The 12,815-nt window shown below is 40.8% G+C and overlaps 1 protein-coding gene across 3 annotated transcripts in view; it reads right to left on the reverse strand.

Moving 5' to 3' along the window:
* Positions 1-4,678, reverse strand: part of ctdspla (CTD (carboxy-terminal domain, RNA polymerase II, polypeptide A) small phosphatase-like a) — a 266,232-nt gene extending 261,554 nt beyond the window's left edge. Inside the window, exon 1 of one of the 3 annotated variants that reach the window (XM_063044580.1) lies at positions 3,669-4,678. In XM_063044580.1, the coding sequence (XP_062900650.1) occupies positions 3,669-3,738 (70 nt within the window). In that variant the 5' untranslated portion in view covers positions 3,739-4,678. The remainder of the gene's footprint in view (positions 1-3,668) is intronic. The other 2 variants (XM_063044582.1, XM_063044581.1) reach the window with 2 other exon arrangements.
* Positions 4,679-12,815: the final 8,137 nt, after the last annotated feature.

Below are 12,815 nucleotides of genomic sequence, written 5' to 3' on the forward strand. Positions count from 1 at the left end.
ACAAGCCCCAGCTGCCCAAAGCAACTGACTTTAAGGTGCTTGTAACTCACCTTTGGCCCTTATCCTGTCAGTAGAAACACTTGAAGGCTAGGAGCTGGACTTGGTTGTCAGAGGCTATTTGAGACACACACCATACGCTTTATACATTTAAATCTAGTCTTGCTTCGACACACTCCAAAAGGGGACAGGGATTCAAGTGGAATCTATGATGGGACTGAAGAACAAAAGCAAAAAGCTACAAATGTGAAATAAAAGAAAATGCAAACAAATACTTAGCAGGCCGAACAGCATCTACAGGAGGGAGAAACAAAGTTAATGTCCCTGGTCGATGATGTTGGACTACTTTAATAATCAATCGATGATGCTCAATCTTCTTTATAAACCAGCATTAAAAATCTCACTGGATAAACGAAAGGTCTAAGTGGAAGAAATGCAAGAGATATCTAACATTTCATGTTAGCATGCTCTGATTTTAAACTTTACCATGGACTGTTCCAGGCCAGCTGTGAAAGGAGGAGGGTCGGGTATGTGGTTAGCAACTCCACCCTGTAATAACCCAGAGCTACAGAAACTCCAAAGACCTCATCCCTGGGAGAGGAAGGATCTTCAAAGATGGCCTACACCTCGGGACAGCTTAAAAGACTAGCCTAGGACAGAGGACTCTGGCGAGCTGCTATCATCAGTGGCCTATGCCCCAGATGGGGTGACGGGCTAAGAAGAAGAAATAGAATGCACTGGTTTTCAGTTCATATTCACAAATCAAATGAACCCCACAAATTCAGTCAGTAAGACTTGCATTTCACAACCCCAAGATTATACTATTTTGAAAGAATGAGAGGAGAGCTCATCAAAACCTATCAAATATTGAAAGGCCAAGATAAAGTGGATATGGACTTCCTATGGTACAGAAGTCCAGGACCAGAGGGCACAGCCTCAGAATTGAGGGACATCCATTTATAACAGAGATGATGAAAGCCAAACAGCCTGTGGAATTCACTGCCACATACAGCTGTGCAAGTCAAGTCACTGGGTATACTTAAAGCAGAGGTTGATAGGTTCTTGATTACTCTGGTTAAAGGTTACAGGGAAAAGGCAGGGGAATGGGGTTGAGAAGGATAATAAATCAGCCATGATGGAACAGTGGACAGACTCTGGAATGGCAGAGTAGACTCAATGTGCCAAATGGCCTAATTCTGCTATGTTTTATGATCTTACAGATGATTTCATTGGTTATGAACCAAATATTTTAATAGATTAGGTACTCAGATTGAAATATCTGATAACCAGAGAAAAAAAAATCATGAAGTTTCTCCAGGCAGCATGTCACTTTCCACTGTCAACAATAGATTCTCATATTACTGCAAGTGTATCATCATGTTCAGTACCAATAATTTAAGATGAATAGCACTGAAAATGAGAGGGTTTTTAATTCATCTGTTTTTGCTGGAATGTTCCTTTCAAGCTGGATTGAGTAGCTTTGATGCCACCATAAAATTGTCCTTAGGAATCTAGTTGTGGCTGTAGCCTGGTGGTCAACCAGCTAAAGCACACAGCTTGTACAGTATACCTCTGTTACAACCACAGCTTATGATTTCCTGTATATCTGCTGAAAAATTCAAGGGAATCTTTATCTGTTTTAAAACTTCTAGTTCAATATTTGCTGGATTAAGGCTTTATGGTCTTATTCCACAGGAAGTCAAAAACAACGCAGGCTGAAAACATACGTGATGTGAAAACCTCACCGAACAGCACAGCACTGCACACAGCATTTTAACCTTGTAATTCAACCTTTAACAAAAGAGTGAAGTCCTTTTCCCAAATTAAAAAAAATGCCAAGCTGAAAGCACGCACAAAGGAAACCATTTAGAACGCTAACTGAAGCCAGGCTGCATTAACCTCCTGTTTCCTATCACAAGACCCCACTCAGCAAACAGAGAATAAGAAAGCCCATCATGGCAAAAAAATTGCAGGAAAAAATTCTACAAAAATGCCTATAACTCACATTATTTTGCACAAATGTATTAAATAGCAACATAGTTTAGTGTGTAAAGGAATATGTATATATATATACTTTCTACCTCACTACACATGGGTCTCGATGAATCCTTGTCTCCCAACTGTCCTGTTTCGCCTTAAGTATAACATGTGAAACAAATTCATACTACCTGCTTTGAACAGTTTGCTTTTTTTTGCAAATGGACTTCCAGTAATTTTGTGAGTTGCAGTCTCCAAGAAAGTTTGAGTCAACCTGATGAGAGCAGATATTTCTAACATGTTCTCTCATCCTAACCATATTTACAGTAATTTTTAAAATGCTACATTTTTTCTGTTGCTATGAAAAAGTTTGGAAATACAAACAGAAGAGCCACTGATTCCAGACCACACACATTTAAGTTCTCGTCTAGAACTTAAACTAATAAAAAAGCTTCAATCCTGGGAATGATGAATGTAATGGAATTTTCCGCACAAGGAAAGTATTATATATGGTAAAAAAACAAACCACAGAAAATTTAAAGTTCCACAAGCAAAAAAATAAAATAATTAAGTACTTTGACAAGGATCCTTCCCATAATAATGGAGGCGGATAATTCTGTCACGTTCCTTTGTACACTTCGGAGTATCGGATCAGGAAAATACTTATGAAAATGCTTGACAAAAATGTCTATTTTTTAATCAAAACTGTTTCTAAACCAAAAATAAAACTTTTCTTCACAATATACCAAGTGCCTTTTCGTTACGATACCAACTCAAACTTCATTCCATTTTCTCCGTAAGAAGCAAATGTTTAACCTGTTTTTTTAATGTTCCTACTGGCAAGTAGGAGTATGTTGTTCTACTGACCCAACACCATTATAACTTTTTACCCTCCACTTCCAGAATGCTATTTATCCCTAAATCTGCAGTCAATACATGCTTTCTTCCTGTGTTAAATGTCGTCGGGTTGTCAGAGGAAACAGCATTTCCATAATTCCTATTTTAACTACTTTTTGGGGGATGTGTGTGGAAAGAGGACCATTTCCCCTTCCAATTCCTATGGATGACAACAGTGGGCGTGGAAAACTGAAAAAGGAGCCCACGTTAAAAACATCCTGCTTGCAAACATTCTACGTTTTTTCCCTTACTGCTTGCAGGGTTCAAATTATCAATTCATAATTTCATTCAGTAAACAAAAGCAGTGGGATTACCCTTGGCTTTAAACTTCAGCTTCACCATCAAAGAAACAAATCATTGCTCGGAGGTCGAAAGAAACATCAAGTGACTGGGAAAAGAACTCCCTCTGTACCTTTCATCTACAATTCACTTAAGTATTTGCAAACGCCAATGATCACTGAAAGCAAAAGTGAAGCGAATGAAGAAATCCAAGAATAAGGTGAAGAAATCTAAATCCTCAATTCCTTATGTGGAAGATTTCCGTCAAATTTGGGACAGATGCAAAAAATATGCGCTTGCATATTCACATATATATAAAATGAAAAACAGCATTTCCACTTTAGTAAAAGAACAAAAGTAAAAATAAACCGAAGACTTGGGAAGACCAGGACAGGATTGGTCTCCACTTCATAAACTCAAGCGCGCCCCCATCTTTAAAATCCCCCACACTTCACATTTTATGACACATGATAAGATTTTTTTTACTACATTTTATGAAATGAAGCCAAATGCCTTACCTTTTTCCTGGGACGATGAAATAATTTCATCCTCTTTGCAGACCTGCGTTATAATGGACGTGCTGTCCATCGAACAAGCCCTCGGCCGCCGGGCCCTCGCCGGTTTCCTTCAGAAAATGCACCGAAAATAAAACAAAAAACGAAAAAAAGCACCCCCAGGAAAAAATATAATGTATGTTATTACGGATACTGGCCAAAGGGACGGGGGGGGGCGAAAATTTAAATATGTCCTTTAAAAAAACACAGGAAATATATTCCCGGCAACTTTTTTCTTAGAATTCTTTCCCTAAAACAAAAAAAATAGAAAGAAATTAAAATTAAGTCAGTCCACCATTTATATCAACGTTGATTTTTTTTTAAAAAAAAGGAGGAAATTCAAAAAATAACCGCCTTTTGCGCGGCCCGGGAGGGGAGACGCCAAGCTGTCCGGTGAGTGCTGGGGAGATTTTCTCCTCACCAAAAAAAAATTAAATTCCCTCAGAGAGAGAAAAAAAACAAACTGCTTGTCGACGTGCCGAGGCGGTGGGGTTGTTGCCGGGGGTTTGTTGTGTGTGTTTGATCCTCCTCGGTGCGGCGGCGGTTGTTTTTTTCCCCCCTCGGCTCGACGCTTTGCTCTCCAATATGGAGGAGCTCGAACTTCTCCAAAACAACAAGAAAATGTGCGCCGTCTGTTTCAAGAAACCCTCCTCACTTTTTTTCTTCGCCTTCTCCCCTTTTTCTCCCCCCTACTTTCTTCCTTCCTTTGCAGGATTTTGTTTTAAATTTTTTGGAAACAATTAAAAAAAAGAGGGTTAGCAATGCACTAACCCGGAGAGAGAAGGAGGGGGAAAGAAAATCAATGCAAAGCTACCGGAGCAATTAATTCCAAGTCATTTCTTCTTCTCCCCCCACCGCCACATCCTCCGACAAAAATAATAATAATATTAATGATAATAGTCCAGGCAGGAAAGAAATCCGAGCTGATGGTGTGTGCACAAGACGCGCGCACACACACATACTCATAAACCAGTCTTCACCCCGCCTCCTCTTAACTCCACCACTCTGTAGCTGCCAAGATTAAAATAAAAGTGTGACAATTGCAAAGAGAGAGGTTTATAGCGTGGCCAACAGCATCCCATTCAAATGTAATGGAATTGCAGAATATTCCTATTTCCTTTGTTTGGCAGTAGGGGTTAGTTTCCAAACACCAATCTTTTATTTAAAAATACAGCTCATGATTTTATAAGAATTGTCAATAAAGAAGCCTTTCTGCAAATTAATTTCTTCTACCACCAGCCCCGTCCCCCATAATTGGAAATATACTGCAACAATCTGAAACACCACTGGCTGGGTGGAACCACAAAGATGAAAGGAAATTGACTCAGTGGGTACTCTGATCTTGACCTTAACTCCGCTCCCCTGCCAGTCTTCCTACATGATCCCAATTTTTTGACAATCCAGAAATCTTCCTGTGTCTTGAAGTATTACATTACCCAGTCCCCAAAACTAGGTTTCAAAGGTTAGTGGTTCTAGCCACCACAACTGGAACAATGCCCCCAGTTCCAGGTTTACCCTGCTTTCTTGCATTATCCTGTCCAGCTCTCTCAGAATCTCAAATGTCACAGTAAGATTACCTCATGTTCTTCTAAACTGTGAAAATAGACCCAGCCTATCTTCATAAGTACAGGAATAACTTACCTGAACTGCCTCCAATGCAATATATCTCCCTTTCTCCCTTTATATAAGGATACCAGAACGATATGCAGCGCTACTTCAATAATTTGACACACATTTCCCCGGCAATAAAAAATTCATAAAAATGGTGTATATAGACAGTGTAGAGGAATAATAATGTTCCACTAGTATGATAGACTGAATGGCCTCTTTATGTGCACTATGATTATACATCAGCAATACTCCCTAGCTAAGGTGAAATTTGAATTTTAAAGGTAATGTCTGGGAGATCTGGAATTTGAGGCACATTACTCTCCAGAGCAAAAGTGGAGGCAAATACAGGTCATATAGTATCTATGGAGAAAGAAACAAAACACAGAGTTATCATTTCAGGTCCCCAGAAGGAAATATTACATTGGCCTTCATAAATCAGAGTACTGATACCAAATTTCTTGGCATATGCTAATGATACGAGGGGTGATTGATAAGTTCGTGGCCTACGGTAGAAGGAATCAATTTTAGAAAACCTGGCAGATTTATTTTTCCTACATTTACACACTTAGTCCAGCAGTCATGGAGGATTCGGATCCCTTCTTTGTAGAAGTCGGCGTCTTGGACCTCCAGAAGTGGTCCACAGCAGGGGTGATTGATAAGTCCGTGGCCTATGGTAGAAGGAGATGAGTTATTAACTTCAAACTTTCTGCATAATCGCTCAAAGAGTTGAACTGCACATGCATGTAACGAGAGCTGTATAACTCATCTCCTTCTACCTTAAGCCACAAACTTATCAATCACCCCTGCTGTGGACCACCTGGAAGTCCAAGACACTCCCGTTACATGCACGTGCAGTTCAACTCTTCGAGTGATAATGCAGAAAGTTTGAAGTTAATAATCCATCTTCTACCTTAGGCCACAAACTTAAATCTGATTCTGATGCAAGAGTTGAGATGTTATGTTAAATTGTATAAGGCATTGGTGAGGCCTAATTTGGAGTATTGTGTAAAGTTCTGGTCACCCATCTACAGGAAAAATATCAATGAGATTGAAAGAGTACAGAAAAAAATTATAAAATGTTGCCAGGAATTGAGTTGTAAGGAAGGGTTGAACAGGTGAGGACTTTATTCACAGAACCATAGGAGAATGAGGGGAGATTTGAAGAGCTATATAATATTATCAGGGGTATAGATAGGGTTAATGCAAGCAAGCTTTTTCACTGAGGTTGGGTGAGACTAGAACTAGAGGTTATACGTGAAGAGTGAAAGATGAAATATTTAAGGGGAAACGTCCACTCAGAGTTGTGAGAGTATGGAACAAGCTGCTAGCGGAAGTGGTGGGGGTGGATTTAAGAGAAGTTTGAATGCATGGGAAGGATATGGAGGGCTATGGTTTGGGTGCAGGTTGATGGTACTGGGCAGAATAACAGTCCAGCATGGACTCGATGAGTTTATTTCTGTTCTGTAGTGCTCTGCAACTCAATGAGTATGGTGGGAAAACCTTCATAATAATATCCACTGCTTTCTCAAATGCCATTTATATGCAATCTACCTTAGAAACCATAGAAAAACTACAGCACAGAAACAGGCCTTTTGGCCCTTCTTGGCTGTGCCGAACCAGTCCCCCTTCCACGAATAATTGAAAAAAACACATGTTCATCTGAAGGACGCCACCCAGACAATACAATATTACTTCAGGTGAAGTATTAATATAGACCTCGTCCCCATTATCCTGGCATGATGCTCAGATTCACGTTGTCAAATATGAGACAGCTACCAGTAAAACCAAATTTACAGTCAAGCAAAGTGGTGGGAAGTGCTTATCATTAATTATCATCATTATGTACAGTGTCATATTGCATGGGCAATCATGGTCTTGGCCGCGATTGTTCTTGGCAAATTTTTCTACAGGAAGGGGTTTACCATTGCCTTTTTCTGGACAGTGTCATTACAGGATGGGTGACCCAAAGCCACCAGTGAGATACTGAAACTAGTGGAAATAAAGTGTTTATTCAACGGAAACAAGCAGTAACACTCTTGGAAGGAAAGACCTGCTCAACCCGATATTACATGACATTTTTATACGTTAAATATCGAAGGTAACAGCAGGTTAATTCTGTAGTTACAACATACTGTATCTATAATGCTTCCTTTGAATTACATATGGTTTTCAAACACCTCCTTCCTTTCACCTACGCTACAGACACCCAAAATGAATGTTAATCTCCACTGCCTCTAGACTATATTCATGCATTGCAGACATCTGAGGTCTGATTGTTCTGAGCTGCATTTTAAATCCAATCTGCAATCCACGTTCAAATCTGAAAATTGATTGCTGATGAAATTAATATTTGCTATATACCCTAACTCCAGAATACACCATAACTCAGCCATTATCGATGCTCTTCAGAGATTGTCTGCCAGGTATCAGTGGTAGCATAACCAGGACTTGTGATATGCACCACCTGCTCCCATGGCTTCACGTGACCCTGATCAACAGGTGCTACACCTTGCCCAAGGGTGATCTGCAGCCAAGCAGAGGGAAGGAGTACCTTACACCTCCTTTCAAAGAGATGTATCTCCACCCCACCACCCAAGTGGGAAGTGTTGGGAAACTAAAGAATAATTAGAAGGTAAACAACATGCTATAAAATAAACTTGCAAGTTGCATAAAATAATATGTACCATTGTGAATCACAGACTCTCCAGGTTTAAACTTGTACACATGCAAACTACTAACACTCAAAACACAGAACTCTCCCTTTTTGAGAAACGTTGAACTCCAATCCAGTCCAATAGGACTTCTGTCTTCAATCACAAGGATTAAATTTTCCGCAATGTCATTTCCTGTATACAAATGTAAAGGAGAACAAAATAATTGTTACTCTGGAACAAATCCAGCACAAAAAAATAATAATAATAAAAACAAAATAAATATAAATACATAATATAGATTCTATACATAAATTGATTATATGTCCATAAAGTGACGCTGGCACAGGAGTGTCTGTGCATAAGATGACTGACAGAATGATAAAGTAGTGGTGGTCAGGCTATTACAACAAGTATTGTTGGCAGAATTTCAGATGGTAACGAGAGGTGCTGGAGCAAGATATATCAGCTAGTTGAGTGGTGTCGCAGCAACAACCTTCCACTCAACATCAGTAAGACCAAAGAATTTAATGTGGACTTAAGAAAGATTAAGACAAGGGAACACACACCAGTCTTCATAGAGGGATCAGAAGTGAAAAGAGTGAGCGGTTTCAAGTTCCTGGGTGTCAACTTCTCTGAGGACCTATCCTGTGCGCAATATAATGATGCACTTACAAAGAAGGTAGCTATATTTCATTAGGAGTTTGAAGAGATTTGGTATAGAAACATAGAAACATAGAAAATAGGTGCAGGAGTAGGCCATTCAGCCCTTCGAGCCTGCACCGCCATTCAGTATGATCATGGCTGATCATCCAACTCAGAACCCTGTACCAGCCTTCCCTCCATACCCCCTGATCCCTTTAGCCACAAGAGCCTTATCTAACTCCCTCTTAAATATAGCCAATGAACTGGCCTCAACTGTTTCCTGTGGCAGAGAATTCCACAGATTCACCACTCTCTGTGTGAAGAAGTTTTTCCTAATCTCGGTTCTAAAAGGCTTCCCTTTTATTCTTAATCTGTGACCCCTCATTCTGGACTTCCCCAACATCGGGAACAATCTTCCTGCATCTAGCCTGTCCAATCCCTTTAGGATTTTATACATTTCAATCAGATCCCCCCTCAATCTTCTAAATTCCAATGAGTATAAGCCTAGTTCATCCAGTCTTTCATCATATGAAAGTCCTGCCATCCCAGGAATCAATCTGGTGAACCTTCTTTGTATTCCCTCTATGGCAAGGATGTCTTTCCTCAGATTAGGGGACCAAAACTGCACACAATACTCCAGGTGTGGTCTCACCAAGGCCTTGTACAACTGCAGTAGTACCTCCTTGCTCCTGTACTCGAATCCTCTTGCTATAAATGCCAGCATACCATTCGCCTTTTTCACCGCCTGCTGTACCTGCATGCCCACTTTCAATGACTGGTGTATAATGACACCCAGGTCTCGTTGCACCTCCCCTTTTCCTAATCGGCCACCATTCAGATAATAATCTGTTTTTCTGTTTTTGCGACCAAAGTGGATAACTTCACATTTATCCACATTAAATTGCATCTGCCATGAATTTGTCCACTCACCTAACCTATCCAAGTCACCCTGCATCCTCTTAGCATCCTCCTCACAGCTAACACTGCCACCCAGCTTCGTGTCATCCGCAAACTTGGAGATGCTGCATTTAATTCCCTCATCCAAGTCATTAATATATATTGTAAACAACTGGGGTCCCAGCACTGAGCCTTGCGGTACCCCACTAGTCACTACCTGCCATTCTGAAAAGGTCCCGTTTATTCCCACTCTTTGCTTCCTGTCTGCCAACCAATTCTCTATCCACATCAATACCTTACCCCCAATACCGTATGCTTTAATTTTGCACACTAATCTCCTGTGTGGGAACTTGTCCAAAGCCTATTGAGAATCCAAATATACCACATCCACTGGTTCTCCCCTATCCACTCTACCAGTTACGTCCTCAAAAAATTCTATGAGATTCGTCAGACATGATTTTCCTTTCACAAATCCATGCTGACTTGGTCCGATGATTTCACCGCTTTCCAAATGTGCTGTTATCACATCTTTGATAACTGACTCTAGCAGTTTCCCCACCACCGATGTTAGGCTAACCGGTCTATAATTCCCCGGTTTCTCTCTCCCTCCTCTTTTAAAAAGTGGGGTTACATTAGCCACCCTTCAATCCTCAGGAACTAGTCCAGAATCTAAAGAGTTTTGAAAAATTATCACTAATGCATCCACTATTTCTTGGGCTACTTCCTTAAGCACTCTGGGATGCAGACCATCTGGCCCTGGGGATTTATCTGGCTTTAATCCCTTCAATTTACCTAACACCACTTCCCTACTAACATGTATTTCCCTCAGTTCCTCCATCTCACTGGACCCTCTGTCCCCTACTATTTCCGGAAGATTATTTATGTCCTCCTTAGTGAAGACAGAACCAAAGTAATTATTCAATTGGTCTGCCATGTCCTTGCTCCCCATAATCAATTCACCTGTTTCTGTCTGTAGGGGACCTACATTTGTCTTAACCAATCTTTTTCTTTTCACATATCTATAAAAGCTTTTACAGTCCGTTTTTATGTTCTCTGCCAGTTTTCTCTCATAATCTTTTTTCCCCTTCCTAATTAAGCCCTTTGTCCTCCTCTGCTGAACTCTGAATTTCTCCCAGTCCTCAGGTGTGCCACTTTTTCTGGCCAATTTGTATGCTTCTTCTTTGGAATTGATACTATCCCTAATTTCCCTTGTCAGCCACGGGTGCACTACCTTCCTTGATTTATTCTTTTGCCAAACTGGGATGAACAATTGTTGTAGTTCATCCATGTGATCTTTAAATGCTTACCATTGCATATCCACCGTCAACCCTTTAAGTGTCATTTGCCAGTCTATCTTAGCTAATTCACGTCTCATACCTTCAAAGTTACCCTTCTTTAAGTTCAGAACCCTTGTTTCTGAATTAACTATGTCACTCTCCATCTTAATGAAGAATTCCACCATATTATGGTCACCCTTACCCAAGGGGCCTCTCTTGACAAGATTGCTAATTAACCCTTCCTCATTGCTCAATACCCAGTCTAGAATAGCCTGCTCTCTAGTTGGTTCCTCGACATGTTGGTTCAAAAAACTATCCCGCATACATTCCAAGAAATCCTCCTCCTCAGCACCCTTACCAATTTGGTTCACCCAATCTACATGTAGATTGAAGTCACCCATTATAACTGCTGTTCCTTTATTGCACACATTTCTAATTTCCTGTTTAATACCCTCCCCAACCTCACTACTACTGTTAGGTGGCCTGTACACAACTCCCACCAGCGTTTTCTGCCCCTTAGTGTTATGCAGCTCTACCCATATCGATTCCACATCCTCCCTGCTTATGTCCTTCCTTTCTATTGCGTTAATCTCCTCTCTAACCAGCAACGCCACCCCACCTCCTTTTCTTTCATGTCTATCCCTCCTGAATATTGAATATCCCTGAATGTTGAGCTCCCATCCTTGGTCACCCTGGAGCCATGTCTCTGTGATCCCAACTATATCATATTCATTAATAACAATCTGCACTTTTAATTCATCCACCTTGTTACGAATGCTCCTTGCATTGACACACAAAGCCTTCAGGCGCGCTTTTACAACTCTCTTAGCCCTTATACAATTACGTTGAAAAGTGGCCCATTTTGATGCTTGCCCTGGATTTGTCGGCCTGCCACTTTTACTTTTCACCTTACTACTTTTTGCTTCTACCCTCATTTTACACCCCTCTGTCTCTCTGCACTGGTTCCCATCCCCCTGTTGTGAACTAACCTCCTCTCGCCTAACCTCTTTAATTTGATTCCCACCCCCCAACCATTCTAGTTTAAAGTCACCTCAGTAGCCCTTGCTAATCTCCCTGCCAGGATATTGGTCCCCCTAGGATTCAAGTGTAACCCGTCCTTTTTGTACAGGTCACGCCTGCGCCAAAAGAAGTCCCAATGATCCAAAAACTTGAATCCCTTAGGAGCTGCATCTCGGCGCACCTGGCGCAGATGTGGACATCCGGGAGGCTTGGAGACTCCAGGGCCTCCCACATCCGGCACCGAGAACAACAAACTGCCCTCACACTCATACTGCCCCTCTCCTCAAATAACAACAAACAATGAATACCAAACCTTCCTCGCCTCGCCTCGAATGTCACCAAAGACATTCTCAAAGTTCTACAGATGTTCTGTCAAGAGCATTCTAACTGACTACATCTCTGGTGTGGGGACCGTTGTACAGGATTGAAATAAACTGCAGAAAGTTGTAAACAGAGTCAGCTCCATCATGGGCACTGGCCTTCGTAGCATCCAGGACATCTTCAAGGAATGATGCCTCAAAAAGAAAGCATCCATCATTAAGGACGCCCATCACCCAGGACTTGCCCTCTTCTTATTGCTACCATCAAGAAGGATATACAGGAGACTGAAGGCACATACTCAACGATTCAGGAACAGCTTCTTCTCCTCTGTCATCAGATTTCTGAATGGAAATTGAACCCATAAACACTACCTCACTACTTTTTTGCACTATTAATTTAATTTAATTTAGCTTTTTGACACTAATCAACAGAAGAAGATTCTTTTAGGTCAAAGTGAAAACAGATCTCCACAAAGTGATCTAAATTAACTACAAATATAAAACACAAAATAATTGATTCCATAAGTATTCACCCCCTTTAATAAGACACACCAAATCATCACTGGTGCAGCCAATTGATTTAGAAGTCACATAATTAGTTCAATGGAGATCACTGCGTGCAGTCAAGGTGTTTCAATAGATTGTAGTAAAAATACACCTATATCTGGAAGGTCCAACTGCTGGTGAGTC

Source organism: Mobula hypostoma, chromosome 3 (genome assembly GCF_963921235.1).
Source record: "Mobula hypostoma chromosome 3, sMobHyp1.1, whole genome shotgun sequence".
Classification (NCBI taxonomy): Eukaryota; Metazoa; Chordata; class Chondrichthyes; order Myliobatiformes; family Myliobatidae; genus Mobula; species Mobula hypostoma.